The sequence below is a fragment of the Benincasa hispida genome, chromosome 7 (genome assembly GCF_027475165.1).
Source record: "Benincasa hispida cultivar pf3 chromosome 7, pf3_genome.v1.1, whole genome shotgun sequence".
Taxonomy (NCBI): Eukaryota; Viridiplantae; Streptophyta; class Magnoliopsida; order Cucurbitales; family Cucurbitaceae; genus Benincasa; species Benincasa hispida.
In genome coordinates, this window is record NC_143484.1 from 8018537 (window position 1) to 8042681 (window position 24145).

The 24145-nt window shown below is 35.8% G+C and overlaps 1 protein-coding gene across 1 annotated transcript; it reads right to left on the minus strand.

Moving 5' to 3' along the window:
* Positions 1-3037: 3037 nt before the first annotated feature.
* EMB140 (EMBRYO DEFECTIVE 140) lies at positions 3038-23059 on the minus strand. Its single transcript, XM_039020619.2, has 16 exons — positions 22670-23059; positions 22454-22587; positions 22122-22179; positions 21414-21629; positions 15170-15451; positions 14920-15054; positions 14720-14845; positions 14196-14240; positions 13757-13864; positions 13142-13284; positions 12893-13016; positions 12412-12486; positions 11022-11363; positions 10834-10926; positions 5891-6005; positions 3038-3568 (listed from the first exon to the last, which is right to left on the minus strand). Exons 1-16 carry the CDS (start codon positions 22904-22906, stop codon positions 3303-3305), a joined length of 2499 nt encoding a protein of 832 aa, XP_038876547.1. The 5' UTR covers positions 22907-23059; the 3' UTR covers positions 3038-3302.
* Positions 23060-24145: the final 1086 nt, after the last annotated feature.

Here is a 24145-nt window from a genome sequence, read left to right on the forward strand (position 1 = left end):
TAGATCAAGTGCCTTTGGTTTTTTAGTTATTCAATAGTACAAAAATATCATTCTTGCTAATTCCATACTCAATCTTGCAGCATATGCACTTTATCTTTTGCCTTCTTTTTTTTTTTTTTTTTTTAATTTTTTTTGTGTGTTTTGGAGTGTTAATTATTTGTTGCCATTTGGTTCCTTGAGATTGAAATGTTCAGACAAAGGAATAATTGATCTGCCAATTTTCTCTTTTTTCCCACAGCTAAAGTTTGGTGGGAAGGACCAGAGATTGCTGCTGACTATCATTAAACACAAAACTCTTTTTCTACTTATTTTCTTTTTCATTTCAAAATGTTTTCAAACCCCACTTTTTTTTGTTTCTTTTTTATGAACTTATATTAAAGCTTGCATGCCTCGAACAAAGTATGCAAATATATGGTTCATATTAATCCAATCTAGGCATCTTGTGGTCCACCATATTCCTAACTTCATCGAAACTCCCTCTTTTAGAATTCAAACCTTGCAATCTAATCATACCCAAACGTATCTCATACTTCTTATTCATATATGATATTATCTATTGAGTCTAGATGCTCGAGAACTATTTTCTTTTAAACCCTACTAAGGTTTTACGTCGATAAACATTCCGAGACATAAACTATATATTATAATGTAAATGAGATCATAACCAATGTAAATCAATTTTATTTTTTGTTACATACTAATTAGAAACCTGGATTATTTTAATTTTACGGATATCGATAGAATATCGATGTCGATGGATATTTCTGTAAGTCGTAAAATTTTTAAGTTTTATTTAGATTAATAATTAAGTTATTTTTACTTCTCAAACTAAGTTATGGATATTGTTATTTGTATTTCTATTCATATATTGGACTAAATAGATTTTTTTTAATGTTTTACGAGTATTTATAAAAGAGGTTGAAAATATCCATGGATATTTAAATATTGATGTCGAATGCTTTGATTTGTGGATACATTGTCATGTCAACAAATCTTTTCATCTTTGATTAGGAACGATCTCCATTAACATGATGTTCACTTTTAGTGCATTAAGTTGCTTTGAGACCAAAAATATTTTTCGGTCAAAGATGTTTCTTATTTGTAAACTAAGAAATACCGACACTTTAGTTTGGTTAACATGTTCAATAACGTTGACATTTAATGCTCCTACACTTGTTAGACACACATCAAATACACTTGTTAGCATAGTAAGAGAGACAATTCGCTAGGCATACAAAATAGTTTCAAATAGTAGTGTAGGATAAAACTAACAAATTATGAGAGTGAAATACATCAAACTCTTTATAACCATACAAATAATGTATGCATAAATTTATTGACTTTAAATTTTCTTCTGCACTAAAAATAAGGCATATTTTATTTTTTATGTTTGTGCTTTGCTTTTTTAAAAATGATGTCTCACCATGTCAATGTTAAGTGGATTGTCCATATTTCTTCATTTGTAAGATCTCCCGAACCAATATGGTATTTTCATCCCACTTGTGACGAATGATTTTAGATGAAAATTAGAACCAAGTAGAAGAAGAATTATGGATGATCAAGAATGGTACCAAAGAAAGGAAAAGCTTCTTTTTTTTTTTTTTTTTTAATGAGTAGAAAGCTGAGTAGATCAATACATAAGTACATGGCATGCATTGAAAGTTGAGTAAAAAAGAAAGAGAATAAGAAATGAATTAGTAGAATTGATTTTAGTGATTGGGAGAAAGGAATAGAATATGCTTCTTCTTTTTATTATTATGGATTAAGAAAAAAAGCAAATGGGTAAGCATTATTCCATTGGATTTGTAAAAGCAAACAAAAAAAAAAGGAAAAAGAAAGAAAGAGAGGAATATAATGCATATGCAAGGGCATTGAGGAACATTCTGTTAGCCTTTTTTGTGTTGTCAGCATTTGAAAAATATAGGGGCAAATGGGATTTCAAAGGCTATAGCCAACCTGAATGCATCCAATTACTCCATTATTCTAAACTCTCCATTCTTTGAGATTCAAAGCATGCAAAATCCCCACATTATTACTCATTTCTAAAGCAAAAGACCATCTTTTCTTTTACCTATTTTCCCCTTTAGTATATATTCTCTCTCTCTCTCTCTCTCTTACCCTTTTTCTTGATATGCAGCAACACATATATGAAGATTGAAGCTTTGTGCATGTACCAAGTTCATTATAGTTTCTCTAACCTTGTTGCAACTTCTTGAATAAAGAATTCAAGAATCAATTTCTGCCCATTTTAATTCCTCTGGAAAATGGTGAGAAGAATTCCATACAATTAGTTTAAAATACTTTCCAAAAAGTTTATTGCTTTTGGTTCCTTACTCATTTGTCAAAGGTTAAAATGGGTAGTTGCAAATATAACATCCAAGTCTAAATTATTAGCAAATATAGCACGATGTAAAATAATTTATAGAGTGTAAAAAATAGATCCAATTTTCGGAGTCTATTGGATGAATTTATCACTAATAAATTTGATGTATTTACAATTTTTCAAAAATCTTGTTAAATACTTGATTATTAGTCATAAAAATGTCCCCCATTGTTATAGTGTTTAAATTGTTTTGGAAGGAGTATTTTACTTTTATTTGGAAGGGGATTTATTTTAAACCGGAATTTATAACAATGGATTTTCAGTTCCTCCAAACAACCAAAACAATCATTTTAGGGCAAAAGAAAAAAACATAATTTGTATCTTCAAATCAAATTCTTGAAGGCTATTCTTTGGTTTTGTAAGAATACATTTTGAATTGAGTAAACATTTTGAAGGCTAGACCAAATTTGAAAACAGAAAGGATTTTGGGTTGTCCCATAAGTAAACGAATTTGGATATACTTCAAAAATATGTTTTAAAATATAAAAATTTTTAGAAGAGATTGTTATTCAACAAACCTAAAAAAATTTAAATTCAAGACAAATAAATATTGATTGTTAAGATTTTTTTCCCCCCCTCTATACTGTCACACTGTTGGCAAGAAAACTACTGGTATTACTCCTCTTCAAACATGAATAATCAAAGCACAATCACTAGTTAACTGCTGGTTTTTATAAATAGGCCTGAAATCTCAACTGAGACTATATATACAACAGAGCAAATTCAAGTATCCAAACAACAGGATACCATAGTATATGCCTAGATAAAACTCTAATTGTAAGAGATTACAAAAAAAAAAAAAAAAAAAAAAGAAATTCCCTTGTATGGTATACGTATATCTAGGGATAAACTCTAGTCTACATCAGAATCTTGAATCCATTACAATCTTTACAACCAAAAAAAAAAAAAAAAAAAAGCTTCAGCCTTTAAAATACAGTTTCCTGAATTCATCGTTGGTTTTTGGCTTTTCATCAGCTTGTTCTACGGTTTTTGGTTTATCTGCAGTCCAACCAAGTGCTCTAACATTTCTAGGCACCGCAAACGTGTTCTTTCCCTTAAGCTCGATATTGTTCCCTCCATGCTTCCTCGCCCCAGGTGGTTGTTCATGGGCTTTCTGAGGTGCCTTTGCAGAACTTCTCGACTCAAATCTCTTACCTCCACCAGCTCGATCCGTAGTATGGCCCCCTACAAGTGAAAATAATCATACAGTTTTTAGCTTGTCTCGTTCAGAGAGATGAACCTGATATTACATTATGATAATAATAAAAGCTAATGAGGGACCATAAAAACAGTGTCTATCGACCCAACCCTTTTTCGTTCAGTTTGTGAGCTAACATTTTAGAACTACATACTAATATGTTTGAAGTTATCTACATGGCATTCCCTATGATTTCCACTAACGGTATATATACAGATTAGATCATGAAGAAGGCTGCAAATTCTGAATCTGATGACAAAATCCCAAATGTGGTAATAGAATCTAGCTGGCGTCAAAATGAATTCTGACCATGCGGACTGGTAGATGTATTTATGTGGTGGGTAATCAATCACTATTCATAGCAGATGACATGCAAGCTTTCTTTTTATTTGAGTAAAAATGAACAAAAAACGTATTCCTTTTCTAAGTAGAAAAGATATGACCAATGAACATAAAATCTGTCGAAGGTATGTCCAATTAAACTTTCTAGATTGATGACACTGACAGAACATACTCTACCAATCCAAATAACTGACATATACAGATCATAATGCAACTAAGACCCAATACTGCACCAGCTGCAAGACCCCATTTTCAGAAACTAAAAGTCGACCAACAGATAGCAAGTAGAGCCAGTTATACACAATATAATACAGCATGAAAGTTTCTTACATCCTCACTGAACTTTTAGGAAAAAGACGCACTAGTAGCATATTGACAGCCTATCCCTTCGGGGACATCCGATAGCATATTGACAGCCTAATTTAAGAACTGAGGTTGCTGCATTATAACATTTACTCAAAGTTAAGTGATACTGGGCATGACCTTTGATGATTTCAAAACCGACAGTGATAGCATATCTTCTTGCAAAGGTCTGCTTATAGTTCATAACCATAGATTATTTCATCAATCAAAAGTTGAATATTTAGGTGGTACAAGAATTTAATTGGTAGTTTTTATAATCCTGTATAGATAGAGGATTTGAGTCTGTATTCACACATCATTAGTATCAATTTCATTTGTGAAAAAATCATTTGAGGATTTTAGGGAGTGGTTAGGTACCAGTTTGATATCAGACCAATCCATCAAGGTCAAAAAATGGCTAGCACGAGTAGATGACGGAAAATTCTTGTTGACACACCACAAGAGGAAGCTTCACAATCCTATACTCAATATGCAACAGCGATACTAATGTACATGAGGATACTTCTTAGAGAGTATCCTCCTCTTCCGAAGAAGCAATAACTAAACGGAATTACACAAGATTTTCATGTAGGCAGATCTACTGTCCAAGAACCATGTTTGAAGTTTTTGATCTTCTCGTCGCTGTTACATTTTGGTTTGGTTATGAAGCTGCAAGCAGGATATCTTTCTTGCATAAGTAGAGAAGCTTTGTAAATCTTGAGTTTGACCGTTCTTGTTTGTAATGTGTATGGCAACTTTTTTAGTTCAATCAAGAGTAGGAATTCAGACTTTTGACACTTTTTAGTCAATGATATAATACCTCAACTAGTTGAGCTCTGCTTAGGTTGATGTGTGAACTAGTAGCTTTGTAGGTGTCTTTTCAAGCTTGTTGGAAACCTTCTCCCACTTTTGTTCCATGGTATTTTTTGGTACACATGTGATTTTTCACTTTATCAATGAAAAATTTTGCTTCTTTTAGAATTTTATTATATTGTAGATCACATGGGTGGAAAACAGCATTTTGTATTAGAATTTTTCAATCTTAACATCCTGACTCCATTACTTTTCAACCCAAGGCCATGTTTTTCTAAGGAGGATACTTATATTGCAGAACAATATTCCAATTACTTTTTAGTTTAATATTTCGTTGGTTAATGAGTTTTAGTTAGTAGCTGTTCTTCTCTTAATTCTTTACCCAAACAAAAAAAAAAAAAAAAAAAAAAAAAAGATTCTAGCTTTGCATTCACTCATCGTTAAATAAGATTTACCATTGAGGATCTTTGGAATGTTTAGGCTACAACAGAAACCCATATTTAACTATTGACTAGCATACCCATATTCAACTATTGACCACCATGTTCCTGTTAAAATAGATAAAACATTTCCATTAACTAAATGGTGGTAAACATCCATACTTTCTAATAACTTTTGTGTGTTTGTCTTTTTCTTTTGAAAAACGTGCTCCTACTTCCATAGACTACTCCTGTCCCTTTTTAGTAATTCTAAGGCATCAATTTTTTATATTTTTTATTTAGTTACCAAGTATACCACATTCAATTATATTGCACTAAATGTATTTGATTGGATGTTATCTAATTTTCATCTTCAACTTTTCTTTGTTATACCTTTCTTAGGATCTGACCGCGCAATGCTAATCTTTTTCCCAAGCAACAACTGCTTGTTTTTTGCAACTCCAGCATCAAGATGTGCATCATCAGAGAAATCTACATATGCTAGTCCCTGCAGATAAGGAATTTATTCCATCAATACAGTAGAAATCCATAAGTAATACAAAAAAATCATGCCATTGGTTTGCAATCTAGTAGGGGTGCTACAGCTCGGTCAAAATATTCATAGAAATGCACATGAATATGTGAATGCACTTACCAATTAGAACAAAACACATAAAATAAAGTCCAAAATCAAGTCCAGAATTAATAAGTACCGCAAATTTAGCAGGCAAAGCTGAAAAAGAGTACGAGAATTCCAATTCTAACAAAAAGTAACAAAAGAGTTCACATTGAGCAGAGCAAGAAGAGTAACAAAATAGTCCACGTCAATAATTCATCATGGAGGTTTGCAATGAGCTATACTTCCTTAATGTGAAAGGATTGATCATTATGAAGTCATGTGTTATCTGTCACATTGAAAGCTACTTTTTGTTTTTTCTACTCTATACAGTTAAGTCCTCTATTGGCTTTTGTTAGAAAGATCACCTTTCATGGTGGGGGTGGGTGGGGAAGCAATAACTTACATTCCAACCATAAATCAGATTTTCCCGCTATGTCACTAACAATCACTCATTGTACTGTTCATATTCAAGCAATTGTTGGTGGAAGCTATTCAAAAGGAAAACATCTTACACTACTGATTGGTCCCACCATAGCTTCAAAGTCAATTTGCACAATTGGTTGTACTTGTTTGTAATGCGTATGATACCATTTTAGTCAATTTTGAACAATAGCTGTACTTGATTCTTGAATTTTCAAAATGTATCTTTTTAGTGCCCAAGTTTTTAAGAATAGGAGTGTTCGGTCTCGAAGTTTTCAAAACACATCTATTTAATAATTATATAACATTTTAAATTAGAAAAATAATTTTAGAAAGGAAATAATTTTTAAAAATAAATTTTCTAATTTAAAGAGTCATAAGATAATTTTAAATAATTAAAAAAATTATTTCAAGGACCTTTTAAACCTATTCTTAAAAACATGAAAACTAGGAGTGTTCATGGGTTGAGTTGGGTTGGGTTGAAAGACTTTTTAGACTCAATCCAATTGTTCGGGTTGTAAATTTCTTCAACCCAAATAACCCTTATTAAAAAATGAACCTAATCCAACCCAACCCAATGGTTGGGTTGGTCGGGTTAATCGGGTCATTTAATTAAAATTTTGTTCTAAAAAGAAGCAAAACGTAAATATGTAAAAATCTAATTTAATTATTTTCATATATTGAATTAAGATTAACAGCTCAATTTCAATTTATATAGTGAAAATTTTCTTTCTAATGTGCAAAGAAACTACCTTTAAGAGTTGTTGAAGAATAAATTATTCAAAAAATATTGGAATTGAATAAAATTAAGATCAATATATGTATAAATAATTGTATTATAAGTAATAAAAAATATATATTTTAAAGTTAATAATAAATTCGAGTTGGTTCGGGTTACTTTGAGTTATATTAGATGAACATATGAACCAACCCAACCTATAAAATTTTCATTTATTTGAACCCAACCCAACCCAAATGAGTTGATAACTGAACCTAAACCGCATGGGTTGGGTTGGGTTGATTGGTTTTTTCGGGTCATTGAGTTTTTTGAACACCCCTAATGAAAACAAACTGGAGAAATGCTCATTCAGTCAACCGGAGGTGGAGTTCCTTGGGCAGTGGATCAAAGAGGGCAAGTTGGTGATGGATCCAGCTAAGGTATGTGCTCCAAGACTAGAAACCTCCCACTAAAATACCCGAACTGCAATCTTTCTTGCGTCTACTAAACTACTTCAGAAGATTAAATTTATAAAGGACTACTCAGCCATCGCGGCCCCTCTCACCAATCTACTAAAAAAGAATCACCCATGGGATTGGTCGAGAGAGTGCCAAGATGCCTTCGCCAAGCTCAAAGAAGTTGTCTTGCGTGACCCAATCGTGGTGTTGGTTGCCCAACTACTCGAAGCTGTTTGAGGTGCATTATGCATACGAATGCATCTGACTATGCCATTGGCGGAAAGCTCATGCAAGATGGTCATCTGATCGCCCACAAAAGCCGCGAGCTAAATAACACTAAGCGGCGATATACGGTGCAAGAGAAGGAGATGACTGTGATCGTCCATTGCTTGTGCACATGGAGGCACTACATGTTGGAAAGCAAGTTTGTAGTCATGACTGATAACATTGCCACGAGCTACTGCCAGACACAAAAGAAGCTCACACCCAAGGAAGCTCGATGGCAAGACTTCCTGGCCAAGTTTGACACAAGCTTGAGTACAAGCCACGCAAAGCTAATGTTGCGGCCCATGAATTAAGTTGCAAGGCTGAGCTTGCTCCCCTTGTCACTAGCATGCCGAGGAGCGACTTCCTTGATCAAATCAAGGAAGGAATGAAGCAAGACGCACTAGAAAGAAATCTGATCAAGCTAGCCAAAGAGGGCAAAACTCAAAAGATTTTAGGAGAAGGATGGCACAATCCTGACTCTGCGACTTCCTTGATCAAATCAAGGAAGGAATGAAGCAAGACGCACTAGAAAGAAATCTGATCAAGCTAGCCAAAGAGGGCAAAACTCAAAAGATTTTAGGAGAAGGATGGCACAATCCTGACTCTCGGCAACAGGCTCTTTGTGCCAAAGTGGGGAAACTTATGGAGAGAAATCTTAAAGCAGTGCCATGACTCTATGTGGGCTGGCCACCCAGACATGAACCGCACACTTGCCCTAATCCAAGATAAATACTATTGGCCACAGATGCAAGATGATGTAAAGGCGTACGTGAAGACTTGCCTTGTTTGCCAGCAAGACAAGGTTGAGTAGCAGCACCCTGCAAGCCTATTGAAGTCATTCCCTATCACCCAAGAACCTTGGGACAATGTCACCATGGACTTCATCATGGCACTACCTAAGTCTAATGGCTTTGGTGCATCATGGTGGTGGTAGACAAATTCAGCAAATATGCTACCTTCATTCCTTGCCCCCGCCAATGTCAAAGTAAATGAAGCGGCCCGTTTGTTCTTCAAAAACATAGTGAAGTTATGGGGGATGCCCAAAAACATTGTTAGTGATCGAGACCCCCGCTTCACAAGCAAGTTTTGGCGAGATTTATTCAAGCTAATGGGGACAGACTTAAACTTCTCAACAAGCTTTCATCCCCAAAGCGATGGTCAGACCGAGAGGATTAATGCCCTGCTTGAACTGTACCTGAGGCACTATGTCAGTGCACATCAGAAAGACTAGGACTACAAGAATCTCCTTGACATCGCACAATTCTCCTACAACCTCCAAAGGAGTGAGTCCATGGGCAAAAGTCCCTTCGAGATAGTGCAAAGGTGTCAATCTAACATGCCAAGTACCCTCACCGCTCCCTACGAAGGCCCTAATCCTTCAGCTTACAAGTTTGCCAAGGAATGGCAAGAAGAGCAAGATATCACGTGGACATGCCTTGACAAGGTGCTAGGTGGATGAAGAAATGGGTAGACATGAAGAGGCTCCCACAAGGAGTACTAGGCAGGCGACATGGTGATGGTGAAGTTGCTACCTAGCCAATTTAAGTCCCAACAAAAGGTACAAAAAGGCTTGGTGCGAAGGTATGAAGGCCCATTTCCTATCATTGAAAGGATCGGGAAGGCAACATACAAGGTGCAGCTATCTCAGAAGCTCAAAATCCACAATGTCTTCCTTGTGAGTATGCTGAAACCTTTCCACGAAGACAAGACTGGCCCAGGTCGAAGTCCAAAAGAGCTACAACCATCGTAGTAACCGAATTATACAAAAAGGATGAAGAGATCTTTGGGGATCAAAAGATAAGTTGAAGAGGAGTTCCTAGCTACACGGAGTATCTAGTGAAATGGCATGGTCTTCCTGAAAGTGAGGTTAGCTAGGAATGGGAAATGGCAATTCCCCAAAGCAATCAAGCGATTCAAGGAGCAAAGCGCGTCGCGAGATTGAGAGGGGGAGGGTGTTATGGCCCAAAAAATTTCTAAGGCTCGGCCCAAGACTCCTTAAATGGCCCAGAGGGAGTTCAAGCAAGTTCAAGAAGCTTTTCGAAGCTCCTATGCCCATCTCAGGTATGCATGGTCCAGACACTTTTGGAAGGCTCTACAAGGTGCTAGAGAACGCTAGAGAGTGCTAGCACGGGCATACGAAGAAGTCTATGTAAATATACTAGATGGCCCTAGAGTATTCTAGAAGGATCTAGGAAGAGCTAGCCTAGAAGCGTATAGAAAGTTCTACCAAGAACTAGCTTGTACATAGAGGAACGTATAGAAGGCACTAGACAAGCCCCATGACCGACCTACAAAGTCGGTAGGAACCTTCCAATAGGTCAGTGGCGTGGCCTATAAATAGTCCAAGAGGGCTCATTTGTACTCATCGATTGAAAGACCTAATAAAGCTCTCATCCATTCACTCACTTGCCGTACACTTTCCTTACCCTTCAACGTGCCCTTAGCAAGGCTAAGCATTCTCCAAGGCTTACATGGTGCATTTTTTATAGCAAGAAAATCCAAGTGCTGCACGGTTGGTTGTTCAAAATCAAAGCCACGTGACACAAAGCTCAAAAAGTACAAAAGATAACAAAAGAATGCAAATTACGAAGGAAAGATAAAAGGAGAAGCATTTTTGGGAATTCACCAAGACATCTGTCCTTTCAAGCATACCCATACAGAACTAATTCTTGACAATTGCTTATCAAAATTATAAGCAGGCATTATGAATTCCCAAAAATATCGCAGTATGTAATTAGTAAGAATTTGTCATGAGGTAAAGTAAGAAGACAATAATTTCTTGTTATATATATATATATATATATCAAAAGACAACAAATGAAAGAAAATATGGGGAGAAAAGAAGAGAGTGGACCCGTGATTTTCCAGTAAACTTATCATGCAATATTCGAATTGCAACAACTCCACCAACATCTTGGAAGAAGTCGCGCAAGTGCTCATAGGTAACCTGCCAGAGTTGTAATGAAGCAGCATAAACTATGTGCTCATCCACGAAAATGCAGAGAGTGAATTAAAAGTAAAAAGCACTTGGAAATAACTTGCCTTGAGGTTGAGGTTGGAGATGAATGCAGTGCATTGGTCATTATATACTTTCCCTTTTTCTTGAATGGAATCTTTCATTTGTTGGTCACTTGTGTCATCAGGTTTTTTAACTCTTCCTCTGATGTCTCCTGTTTGATCATCTACGTTTTGTGATTGAGCTTTACCCTTTTCAGTAACCTTCTTTAGCCCATGGGCAGAATCTTTTAGTTTCTTAGCAGGAGACTCTACATTGGGTGCATCTCCACCCAATTTTCGCTTACCATGATCATTCTGCTTTACAGGATTTTCTGACTCATCCATTTGTAACTTATAGGACTTCAACTCTTCCAGACGAGGGTTAATCTAAGATAAAGAAATCATCCAGTATTAGTAGTTCATCAAAGAAACACACTGCAGAATTGGTAGTTTCAAAAAATAATGATAAATATAGGCTAAGGTATTTTGCAGCTAGAGTAATAGTTAAAGAAATTCTACAAAATGAATCTTTTGATCTTCTGTCTAGACATACAGAAAGCTGCTACTCATTGCAAAGAAATAAATGTTATTTTCATGTTCAATTGCTCAACTCAGGGAGAGCATTCAAATTTCTAGAACTGACTTATAATATTAATAAAACAGAAATAAAGTTGATTTCAAACTTTATTTTAGTGTCATGAACAATGGACTGTAAACACGATTCTAAAGATGTCTTTAAAATTTTGCAAGTTATATAAGGTGGTGGCATTACAAGTAGAAATATAAATTCAATTAATACCAGGAATGTCCTTGGAATAGTATAAGTTTCACTTCTAACTCTTCTCTGAAGAATGAAATTAATATCAATGGACACAAGTATGGTATGTCAATAAGATAGAAACGACAATAATACAAATGAACTTGATGCAGTACATGAGGGCTCAAATTCTAGAAGATCAAAGGGAAAAAAAATGATAAACACAAACACATATATTCAGGAGCCACCAGATTAACAAAAAGAACTTGCACCGGCTGTAGTTTCAGAAAAAAACAAAAAATCTTTTACATTCTATATTTTTCAGAAAAAAAATTCAGCCCTTAATTAAAGCTTCAAGATATTGCACTGTACTCACAATCAAAAAAGAAAACATTCAATCTGTATTCTGTCCAAAACTCGTAATAATGGAATCAGTTGGGTAAACACTTCTAATCCTCTAGATAATGTATTTTTCATCCAAATAAATTAGTTGGTTACTAGGCATTGTACTTCTTGTGTGGAAAAATTGATTCTACCCCATGAACATGGTGTACTGAAATCCAAAATAACAAAGTTTCTCCCAATGAAAAATTGAAACTTTTTGTTTTGATCAGCTATATATGCACTTAATTTCCATGAAACAAGTATCATAGCAGGTAAATTGCTAAAGAATTGTACCTTTCGAACAGCATGATCAAGATCTTCGAGACTTCCAAATTCCCTCTCAAAACGCAACCAAGAATGGCAAATATCCTGAACAATTTTTTTCCATTTAGAAATGGAAGGTATAATCCAATCCAAAATGTATTGAATAATGTGTAAGAGATTGATTCCAAATGAAAGCTTAGAATTTAATATTGGAACAATAAAATTGTGTTCTTGTTCCTCAGTAGAAGTGCATTTTTCTAATCTTTTCATCTATCAATGAATAGTTTGTTTCTGGTTAAAAAAGAATAGTGTTATTGACATTTATATAATAAAAACTTAAAGAGGAGCAATACAGGCCTGTTAAAAATACTAAATATGCCATTGTATTTAGAGGTTAACCCAGACGTATTAGTAGCCATCCAATTAACGACAGGTATAAACCTTGCAACAAAATCTAGTAAGTAAAAAGAATGTCAATGGAGATTATGTCACCAACTCAAAGTAATTTTACCTCTGAACCATTCCCTGGAAATCTTTTGCTGTAACATCTCTTATATATGGATCTGGCATTATTTATATGGTTCAACTCAATTTCCATGGCTATATAACCTTCCCATGCTGCCAATAATGAGCCACTACCAACGGAGCAGCAACAAGAAAAAAACAAATGACTTTCAGAAAAGGTAAACAAAGAAGAAAAGTGTTTCACAATAATATGGAAGCAAGAAAGCGATAATCATAAAAAGGCAATGAGGAAAACCAGATCTTAAGCAAACTTTCCCAAACACCACGGGCAGCATCTAGATCTTTCCCCAAGTTTATCTCTAAACGGGCCCAATAAGCATACAAACGGAACAAAACTTCTGAATTCTTTAGGTGCGGTGATAAGTAATCTGATGCACGCTACAAATAAAATCATTAGTGTTAGTTCATGTGAATATCCAACTAAATAAGGAACTTTTTAATAAGAAACAAATAAAAGTAGAATTATCCTTTATCATCCTTAAAAGTGTTAAAGTTAACAGAGTAGAAGAATTAAACTAGGGTAAGAATCATGATCATCCGAAAGAATCCGCAAGGTCGGGATTGGGACAAAATGAAAATAAATGAGCATGTCCCCATCTCTGGAAAAAGATTGGAGGAAAGTTTATCCTTCGTCCCCGACCCCAAAGCTAATCCAACACCATTCTGAATATCCAATTTGGGGTAAAGCTCCACAGAACATTTGTCATCCCTTTTATATTGGAAGTCCTTAAGAAACAATATTAACAGCGCAGTTGATATGTGTGATGGAGACGTTCAATATAAGCAGATTGGTAATCAACAGTTTACACAGAAGATGGAATCCAAGAACATGGAAAAACATATGGAAAACCTGAAAGGTCTCTTTAATCAACGAATATTCCAGTACATCCTCTAGCTGATCAGCAAACGAGATTCTTCGCCTCAAGCCATCAATTCGCGTAAGAAACAAATCCAAGTACTACAACAAGGTAAAATCCGCAATATCATCAAACTGAAGTGATAATTTAAAATTTTACTTCTCATTTGTGAATTTGTATCATGCATAAATTTATGAAAATGCCAAGTAAAGCAATGATATAAGTTGCCATCTTTTTTTGTTGTATTTAATTTATTCAATGTAGTCATTTCTTATCAAATAAAAGATAATGATAATACAAGTTCATCCTCCTAAAACTAAAAGCCCGTTCTTTAGAGGGAGTACTGCAGACCTACTATGTAGGAACCAGTATAGATTGCATTAAGACAACAAGAATAATTACACATATATCCAGAAAAATAAAACTGCATACCTCATCCAAGGTTGAGAATGAGCACTGCAAAGACTTCTCAAAGACCTGTACAATGCATCAAGAAAAATAATTCTGATCTCAAATCATGTAAAGTATAATTTATTATATAATCTGTTCATACACAGAAAATAGAAATAAATAAATACAAAAAAAAAAAAAGGTACAAACTCCAGCGGTAAGATGCCATCCACCTAATCACTACAATTTTGTTTGTAATGGAAAACAAATCAGATCAAACAAAGAGGAACCAAAACAAAAGGCAAAAGCCAAACAAGATAAAATTACTTCTCGAATAAAGCACTTAAATTTTCATTTTTTTCATTTTTTTTTCATCGCTCTCAATTGCTTTTCCAATAAAAGCAAGACAAACTTCTCGAGTTCCAGTAAAAACCATGACAACAGCATTAAGTACAAGACCAAATAGGGAGGAGTTGCTTGTGACAAAATGTAAAATAATCATCATGTCAAATGAAGTCTGACCAAACTGTACTTAATTAAACTGCTCCAGAGAGGGTGTGACTTACAGAAGCAATTTCACCTTCGGAAGCACGAGCACGTTCCAGAGCAAGCAAATACCGAACCCAAAGATCACCTATCCATGGACAATTCCTAGTGGCCCTGGAGTACACATTCCTCACAATATTGCCCACCTGAAAACCCAAACCTCATGTATAATTATATCTTAAGACATATCCATAGTTCAAAGGAAACTGGAAGAAGAAACCTTCAAAGTTTTGTCCATGTAACGGGTATAATCTAGCCAAAGATCAACCGAGACTGGAAAATCAGCAATTGCGCGCTCAAACAGAACTTGGACCCTTGCTGGATCTCCGGCAGATTGTTCAAACTTTAGATAAATCTGGAGGTAAAATAGAAATTAAAAATTCCTGTTCAAAACTGGCAAGGAGAAGCATTATGATGAATCAACTCCCAAAGAAGTCTGGTAGGCATAATAAAGTGTAAGTGCAACATACAATATACTGGTGAAGTCTTTCAGTATCAGTTAAATCCTGTTTTGATATTTGTTCTTCCAATTGAACACGGGCATTATACATATCCAATGCTCTTCGATAAGCTGAGGACACTTGAGAGGGAACCCCATCAGAATAATTAGATTCCGTATCAAGAACGCATCCTTGTTTCACCTCCACCTCCCATGCTTTATAGGCCTCAAGTGTTGAATTCATGTTAGATAGAGGAAGTGACAACTGACGATGGAAAATGCTCCGGATTAGCTGGACTTGTTTTTCCTTTGCCTACAGAAAAATATGCAGCTCTGATCATGAGTATAACTTCTATCCAAGTTAAATTATTTTCATTGGTCATCCACAACAGAGAAAAATATATATGAAAAAGATCATAAACTTACCATACATGACCTTCTACCATTAATGTATTCAAGGAACGGATCAATGAATGTGCTCCTTTGCCTTCATTAGGTCATTTAATTCTTCTTTTTTTTCAATAAGTTGAAGAGATGAAAAGATAGAATAACACTCAAAAGATACAACTCCAAAAGAAGAAAGAGAAAGAAATACAAAGAAACAGCGACTAAAAATTATAGAATCTGTAGGAGTCAGGAGAGGTCTTTGAGAGATGTTTGATCCCTTGTCAGATTCTACATTTGGCTTTTGTGAACAAGCCCTTTCGTAACTATACTCTTAGGTTCGTCTTTTGGGAACATATATAACCAGAATCTTTAGATCCCCGAAATTATAGATGCTTGAAATCACAAATATCAGATATCTTTAGATAACCATGTTTCTTTAGTAGGAATATTTTTTTTAAAATGACTAGAAATACTTGAATAACTATGTTTGTATCGTAGAATTTCTATTCGGGAATGTCTTAAATTTACCTAATATTCCAATAATGTCCATACATTCATTAATTTATAATTAATTTAATTTAATTTTAACTTAAATAACGTATTTGTTTAAGTAATACAATTTATATTATTTTTATACGTTGTTTTTCTCAATAAAATAATCTATATTAATTTAAGATTTTTTATAAACCAAATATTAATTTGAATTTGAATATCTTTCTAAAAAAACAACTAAGATACAACCAAAGTGATATATATGGTTGACAGTATTGATTTCAATTATAAATGCAAATAAAAAAAATTGATATTTATAAATATACAAGAGAAAAAAAGGAAGAGAAAAAGTAAAAAGAGGATGCCCTCAACCCAAAAATTCATGTTTCAAGAGGGCATCCAATATCCTAAATAAGGAAAGGAAATATACAAGGATTCCACTCATAATCAACTGAATCAGGGTCAGCATCTCTCCTTTCGAAAAGAGACACTTCTTCTAGGAAGAAATACTTTTTTTGTATTTTCTTTTTTGAAATAGAAACAAAACTTTCATTGAAAAATGAAAGAGACTAATGCAGCATTAGAGGAAACAAAAGTAAATAAATTAAAAAAAATAAAGAACCCACCAAACTTGCCAATACAAGGCTAAAACCAGATTACAGTATAGAGACAAAAGCCCTCAGAATAATTAAAAGCAAACCAGATGAACACAACTAAAAATGAATATCAAACAAAGAGAACCACTTGATAAGACTTTAACTCAAACAAAGCCAAAACCAAAACAAATAGAAAAGAAGCCTCCACTGCAACAACTCCCAAAGAATGAGCCGACTAAAAGCACCAGAATAACCATCAGTTCTGATATTTCTTCTTTAGGAGGACACAGGCAGTAATCAAATAATGAAAAAGCCTGGCAGCCTACTTAAAAATGACTCTGAACCCTCTTGAATTCCTTGAGAAAGATTTTAACATCAGTTGGGCCTTATGAAACAGTTGGAAGCTAAGAAAGGACTTAACCGAGTTGAATGCCACAAATATCATTAATCGATTTTAGGTTAGATTGAATTTGTGAAGGAGACAAAGGGGTGAAACTTACTTTCTTTGATTTCAATCCTGTTTTCTCGACTGAACCTTGAAAAAGGCCATTCAAGGCTTCCTCAAAATGATCTTTTGAGAATTGAGAGTCTGGCACGAGCAATTGAGAATAAAATCCTCTTCTTCACTACTAACACTTGCTATGGAATCATCGTTGAAATCACTTGGAGAAGTAGGGCTTTTTGGAGAAGAAATGCAAGGAGTGAACCTTCTAAATTGGACTAAAGAATTCGCAAATTTTAATGTTGACTGAGAAAACACCAAAGAACGCTTCTTCAAATTTGGAGGGCCCAAAATCTTTCTTCTTTTTTCTTTTCTGAAGAAATACCTGGAATTTGAGCTTTCTCACAAGCAATCTAAAGCATCATAATTTGTCTTAAGAATCTTAGAGGAATTTGGGGAATTTTTTTTCTTGTATATTGATAAGGGAGTACTGGAGTTGAACAACCTGAAATGTTATCCTGATCTTTCTCCTTCCCATTTTCCTTTTCATCTAAGCTGATGAAACTTCTTCCCTTTGTAGAACAAAATTATTGGCTAAAGAAAGAAAATCAGAGATTGGGGGAAACAACTTCCTTGCCTTTTCGTTTTCATTATCTAAAGAGGAAGCCTGAATATTTAATTATTATTTTTTTTTTTTTTTGAAATACCCACCATAGGATTTGAACTCAGGACCGTGGGCATAAACAAGTTACAACTGCCTCACTTACCACTCAACCAACAGCAGTTCATGGAAGCCTTTACATTTAATGAAGATGGAAGAACATTTTCATCAAATAAAACGTTCCTTTCTTCATTCAATTTCTCTTTCATAAATAAAGATGGCTCGGGAACTTCAGTCAAATTAAAAACTGGAGAAAGAAAAATGGCAGCACCTTCAACACAGTCCCAAAAAAAGCCAAACTTCAAGGAGAACAGTGATATAATTTTTGTTAAACCATAACCTCCAATCAGCCTGTCGTGCGCTTAAAATAATGGATGAGTGAGAAGTTGCCCGAACTGTGGGTAGTTACCTAAAATAGTGGAGAGTAGAGTAGCTGCCCAAAATGTAGGTGGCTACTCAAAGTAGTGGTTTGTGAAAGTGGGTAGTTGCTCAAGGGAGTTATCCAGAACATGGCAGTGCCTAAGGTATCGAGTGGTTACTAGAGATCATGAAAGAGTGGGCTCCTAGATGGAAGGAACGTGGGTGGTTGCCCATCCCCACTAGCCCACTCGTCCATCATTCTCTCCAACCAACTCCACATCCACACCTATAAAAGGATTACCTTGGGACTTGTCCAAATGGAATCCATAAAGTAGGAGAAATCCTTGAGAACCTTGATCCCTTGAGTTGAGTCTTGTTTACACTTCAAGTTGAGTTCTTCGCGTAGTGTGCAATCAAAAGTGACAAAGCGATGTTGCCACCAACTTGTGCTTGTGTTCTCTCCCTCTATCTATTTCTCATGTATGTTTTTTCCTTTTTTAATAAGAATAACAATTTTCAGAAAAAATGAAAGAATACAAGGACAACAAAAACACCCCGCCCACAAAATCAACCCCCCACATGAAGGGAATCCAACTTTGCAAAATGAATGACACCTATAGGATAATTACAAAAGGTCTTTGAAATCGAAGCCCACAAAGAAACATGAAAGCGAACCAAAGACCAAACATCGCTAGGCACTTTATCCATTCCCCTAAAAGTCCTATTATTTCGCTCCCCCCACAAAACCCACACAATCGTATACACCCCGTAAGCCATAAAAAGCGCTTTTTCTCCCCCCAAGGTGGATTAAGAAGGAACTCCTTGATCATAGCAACAACACCCCTTTGACAAGCAAACGAAAAGCCAAACTCCTAGAAGAAACACTCCCAAACAGAGCTAACTCATAATGGCAAAGAATATGATCTAGATCTTTCTCCACCTTCTAACAAATGATGCAACAAAACAACCCAACAAGAGAGGAGAGGTTCCTAGAGAGACAATCTAGCCTATTCGCACGGCCATGTAACACTTGTCAGGTGAAGAATCCCACTTTCCGAGGAACCTTAATCCTCCGAAGGACTAAAAAGACCTAGACACCTAGAACGAATGGTCTACAAACTCTAAAAAAAGGACTTACACGAGAACCCCTCCAAAGGATTGAGTCTCCAAACCCTCGCATCCTTCTCCCATGCCTAAAAGAGTGATTCTCAAGCAAAGAAAGAAGAGAAGCAGCATCCATCGTCTCCCTATCGGACAGGTTATGATGAAACCCGAAGTAGAAGGAACACAAATTCTCTAACCACACGAGAAAGTCGGCAACAAAGTGGTTTTTAAGAATGAAAAATGGTAGGGTCTAGGATATAAGGCACCAAGAGGCCTCTCGCCAACCCAGTGATCCTCCCAGAAATAAGTATCCTCCCATCCGCCACCAACACTGAATTAACTCCGCAAAAGGCGGGAGCTCTTTCGAGATAATCTTCCATAAGTTCCGGTGAGAACTTTTAGACCTCTTAGGCAACCACTCAAAAGGATGGGGGCCATATTTGCCTACAATAATCTAACGGCATAAAGAGTTGGGCTCGAAATAGAAGCGACACAACCATTTGCGAATAAGGCGTTGTTGCGTAACCTAGGATTTCCAATCTCAAGGCCCCCTATCTCAATAGACTTCTCAATGACCTCCCACCTAATCAAATGTGAGTCCTTTCCTTTTCCTTCCTCAACCGCTTCCCAAAGAAAATTACATATTAGTTTCTCCGAACTCTTACACACGTTACAAGGGGCTCTAAAAAGGGAGAAGAAGTAAATAGGAATGCCAGACAAAACAGATCTTATCAAAGTAAGTCTTCTAGCCTTATAAAAATACCCTTTTTCCAAGACGCTAATCTCTTATTAACCTTATCCACCACCGGATCCCAAAGAGCAATCGCCTTGGGATTACTCCCAAGAGGAAGGCCAAGATAGGAAGAGGGAAGCATCCCAACCTCACACCTTACCAACTTCAACCATCTCTTAAGCTTCTCCTCCTCACAATTGATCCCCATGATGCTACACTTCCCCCTGTTGATTTTCAAACTCGAGACTTCTTCAAAACAGCTAAAATGTGATTCAAAGTTAAAAACGAGTTCTCATGACCAGATTAAAAGAAAAGTGTGTCATCCACAAAGTGGAGGTGTGAAAGAATCGCTCCCCCACCTCAAAGGGGATGAAAATAGTCCTTCAACACACTTCCTTACCAAACTACTCATAACATCCACCATAAGCATGAAAAGGAAAGGAGATAGAGGGTCTCCTTGCCTAAGGCCTCTCATGGCCACCACTTTACCTCTAGGACTGCCAGTTATAAGAAAAGAGAATGTCACATCTCTCACTTTGTCCAGGAAGTCCAAATCCACATGATCACATTTCTTACTTACCATGGTGTTGTTTGCTTTATAGATGCATATTGGAAAAATTGTCCAAAAGGTCATTGTAGCACCAATGGCAACAATACCTTCCTCGACGATAATCATCTCTTCGTCGTTGGCTAAACTAAATAGATGGTTGTTTCACGATCTAGTGATGAATTCAACTAGGGCCTTGCTAATGCAACTGTTAAGGTAATCTAGCTTCTGGACATTCTACCTAAGCTTTGGTTCCTTCCTAGTTCAGCCCCAATAATTCTTTGTGGCAACATTAGTGTCACCTATCTTGCTGCAAACCCTAACCCTAACCCTATTATGCATCAGAGAACCAAGCAAATTGAAATTGACCAACAATTTGTTCGCAAAAGAATATTCAATAAGCATACATCTCCCAATTTCCAAATCAAGCTCATTGTATACAATGGCCTAGTCAGCTTGTAGAAGGAAGTTAAACCACAATATGCCATCAAAATTCTAGTTGCTTTAGAGTTATGCAATTACCATGTTTGACCTTTGTGAACATTGAGTATCATGGATTTCTTTGGTTTATTTGTCTTTTTGGTACTTTGTGCTTGGCCGCTATGTTATGATCCTTCAATATTGCCCAATCGTTCTGCTTTGGCATGCTAAGCACAATAATTCAGAAATGTATTTGTTTCATAGAAAATTTAAAAGAATTTCAAGAATTCAAATCTTCACTATATATTCCACAAAATGTTGCATTAAGCAAAATATTTCTTCAAAAATATATTTTGTTCGGTAGTAAATTTAAATGCATTTCAAGAATTCAAATCTTAACATTATATATTCCACAAAATGTAGCATATGACATGTATATATAGCTCTAAGCAATAAAACTAAGTTACATCGTAAATGAGACCTCATAGAAGATGCCCATAAACATTAAAAGAAGTTAGGAAAGAGGTTCAAACCTGAGTATCAGTTTCAGCAATGGTTTGATATATGGCTTTCTCAAAATCTCTATATGCTTCCCATAATTTTTCAGCCTCAGTGAAATGCAAACCAGCGGCTGTGAGAGCACGTTCAAATAAATCTCTAGCCTTTTTAACTCCAGAAGTTGCACAATTTTGCACCAACGAATCATATTCTTGAACGAAATTTAAGTAGTCACGCCAAAGAGAAACCGACTGCATAACATAGTGGAAAGTTAACTATCCCATGTCATCATGATCAACAAAACAAAATCTGAAAACATCCCGACACCCTCTACAACTTCAAAGTTCAAAATATTGTCATCCTCAATAAAACAACGATAATTACAAAGCAAACCATGGTCCTTAAACTTGAAAAGGATTTGATTTTATGCATTAAAAGTAGAACTCCATGCAGAAAACTGAGTTTCATAGACAACCATATTTATTTTCAAAGTAACTAATTAGTTGTCGAAAATAAAAATAAAAAATAAAAAATAAAACAACAACTGTTTGGACGTAAAAGTCCAAGATCCAATTGGTTAAATTCGACAATAGATGAGGTTTATAGAATAAAAGAACATATGTGGATAAACCATTGGCGTGCAGATGATGTAAAATTGGTAATATGCTAGCATTCATTAGTCTAACATGTAACATGCCTCATAAAACCAAGGGCTAATCTCCAAATGACACGACAATACAAACCAGATAATCAAACACCCCTCGCTCATATAGCCTCTCAATTGCAGCAAGAGCCTCAGGTCTGCAAAAGCATAGAGAGCAAAATTAATCAGTGTTAAAACAGCCAACTGCCCCCAAGAGAAGGATTACGAGAAATCCATTATCATTTTCTTTTTCCATAAAATTTCAAGAGCTTGTTAGTAGTAGTTCGAAATTTACAGTTCTTCAAGGAACAAATCCAACCCAGAAGATGTTAAGAATGCCACAGAAGAAGAAATGAATTTAGGGAGCAACAGTATAACCATTTCAGAAACTTTTACCCCACCCCAAGAGAGGAAACAAATCGAAGAGATTACCCTGTATCGATAGATGCTTCGTCCTTGGCCCATTCCTGCCACATTAGAGGGGTCAATGGGAATATCTCACTCATTGCTTCCCTTGCTTTCCTGAGGTTGTCAATGTCACCAATTTTCCTCAAAAGCTTTATACACTGAAGTAATAAAGTTAGTAAATGCAGAAATGAGGTGAAGAAATGATAAGAAAAAGCATTAAAGAAAGAAGAGGAAAATTACTTGGACATGAGCATCGTAGTTGGAGGGGTCGGAGGAGAGCTGAGATTGAAGGGACTGGAGTTGGAGCTTTTGGTCGGATTCGTCGTCTTCAGAATCAGAGTCAGAGGAAGAAGAATCGGAGGCGGAGGTGGGGTTCTGAGGAAGGTCGGGCATTGGTTCATCTCCATTTACCATATTTCCTTCGTCTGCGTTGGTTGTAACTGGAATTTCGGCGTTGGATTCAGTGGGTTCGTCCATGGCGTCGGACCTAAAGAGGAAAGGAAGGGAACAGTCTGCTCTTGTCAAGGACCGGAAGTGAAGAACTGCTTCCGCCGTTTCATGCTTTAGAATAAAAAAAAATATTTTAATTTTACGCCTGCAGTTCTTTTTTAGAGGCAATCGAAAAATAGTTACCCGCTGAAAAATCAATCAAAAGTTGTTTTTTTTGCTTGTGTTAGTACCACGTAAATATCATTTTTCCTCCAAATATCCACGCATCTATAATTATTAAAAAAAACTCGATGCTCGATAATTTGTCACACGCTCCACAATCTTCGCTATCTCAATCACCCTGTGTTTGGTGTATGACAACTCTCGCTCGATGCTATATCCTCGATACTCATTATCTCGATGTTTGATACACACTCTTGGATACTCATTTCCTCTTTGCTATCTCGATGGATACATTGTACTCACTATCTCACACCACGTTCATTCTGCATCATCATTAATGATCATGTACAAATATGAACAATTTTGAGAAAATTCCTAACAATTCTCACAATTCCTTCCAATCAAATTAATAAAAAGTGAATCCATTTTTTCCTTTTTTTTAGATAAAACCATTTTTCTCTTAACGACGAAATTGAAGACAATTCCCACAAAACTCTAAAAACATACTCTTACTCGCTCACGTTTCCTCCAAAAATCCATTATGGTGGATCTGAAACATTTTGAAAAAATCAATAGTTCTAAACGCAGTTGAATTAAAATAGACAATCAATACGCTTCTTGTAACATTTTCACACCTTAAGAAAATACAAGTATACCTGTACACTTCTTTTTTATTTTTTAGACCTTGTGTGAAACGTATGAACGTAGCTAGAGTGAGGGTGTGACGAGCGAGTATTTTGAGCGAGTGTGATCACCAGCAACGAGCAAGTAGCCTTTTAACTGCATGCCACATACAAGAGATGAGAGAACAACAGGTGTCAGTAAGCATCGTATAACGACCAGTGAATAGCATGTAGCTTGTATCGAGTAGCGTATAGTGAGTATCGACATTTTTACAAATTGTTCTAACTACTCTTTTTGTGTTTCTTTTTTATGATAGAGAAGAAGTCTATATTCATTCAATGTGGTGGTACATGGGACGACATGGAACAACGCTATATTGGAGGCCGTTTGAAGGGTATCTTTGCCTCGAGTACATTGACGTACAATGAATTGAGAGATCGAGTATATCAAATTATAAAAGTTAATTCGTCAGAGTTCAAC

Excerpts from the sequence above, each read along its gene's own strand:
- EMB140 (XM_039020619.2), bottom strand. The coding sequence starts at position 22,906 with ATGGACGAACCCACTGAATCCAACGCCGAAATTCCAGTTACAACCAAC. Across the intron at positions 14,846-14,919 it reads ACATGGACAAAACTTTGAAG|GTGGGCAATATTGTGAGGAA; the intron begins GTTTCTTCTTCC and ends TTGGGTTTTCAG. Across the intron at positions 14,241-14,719 it reads CCGAAGGTGAAATTGCTTCT|GTCTTTGAGAAGTCTTTGCA; the intron begins GTAAGTCACACC and ends TGCATTGTACAG.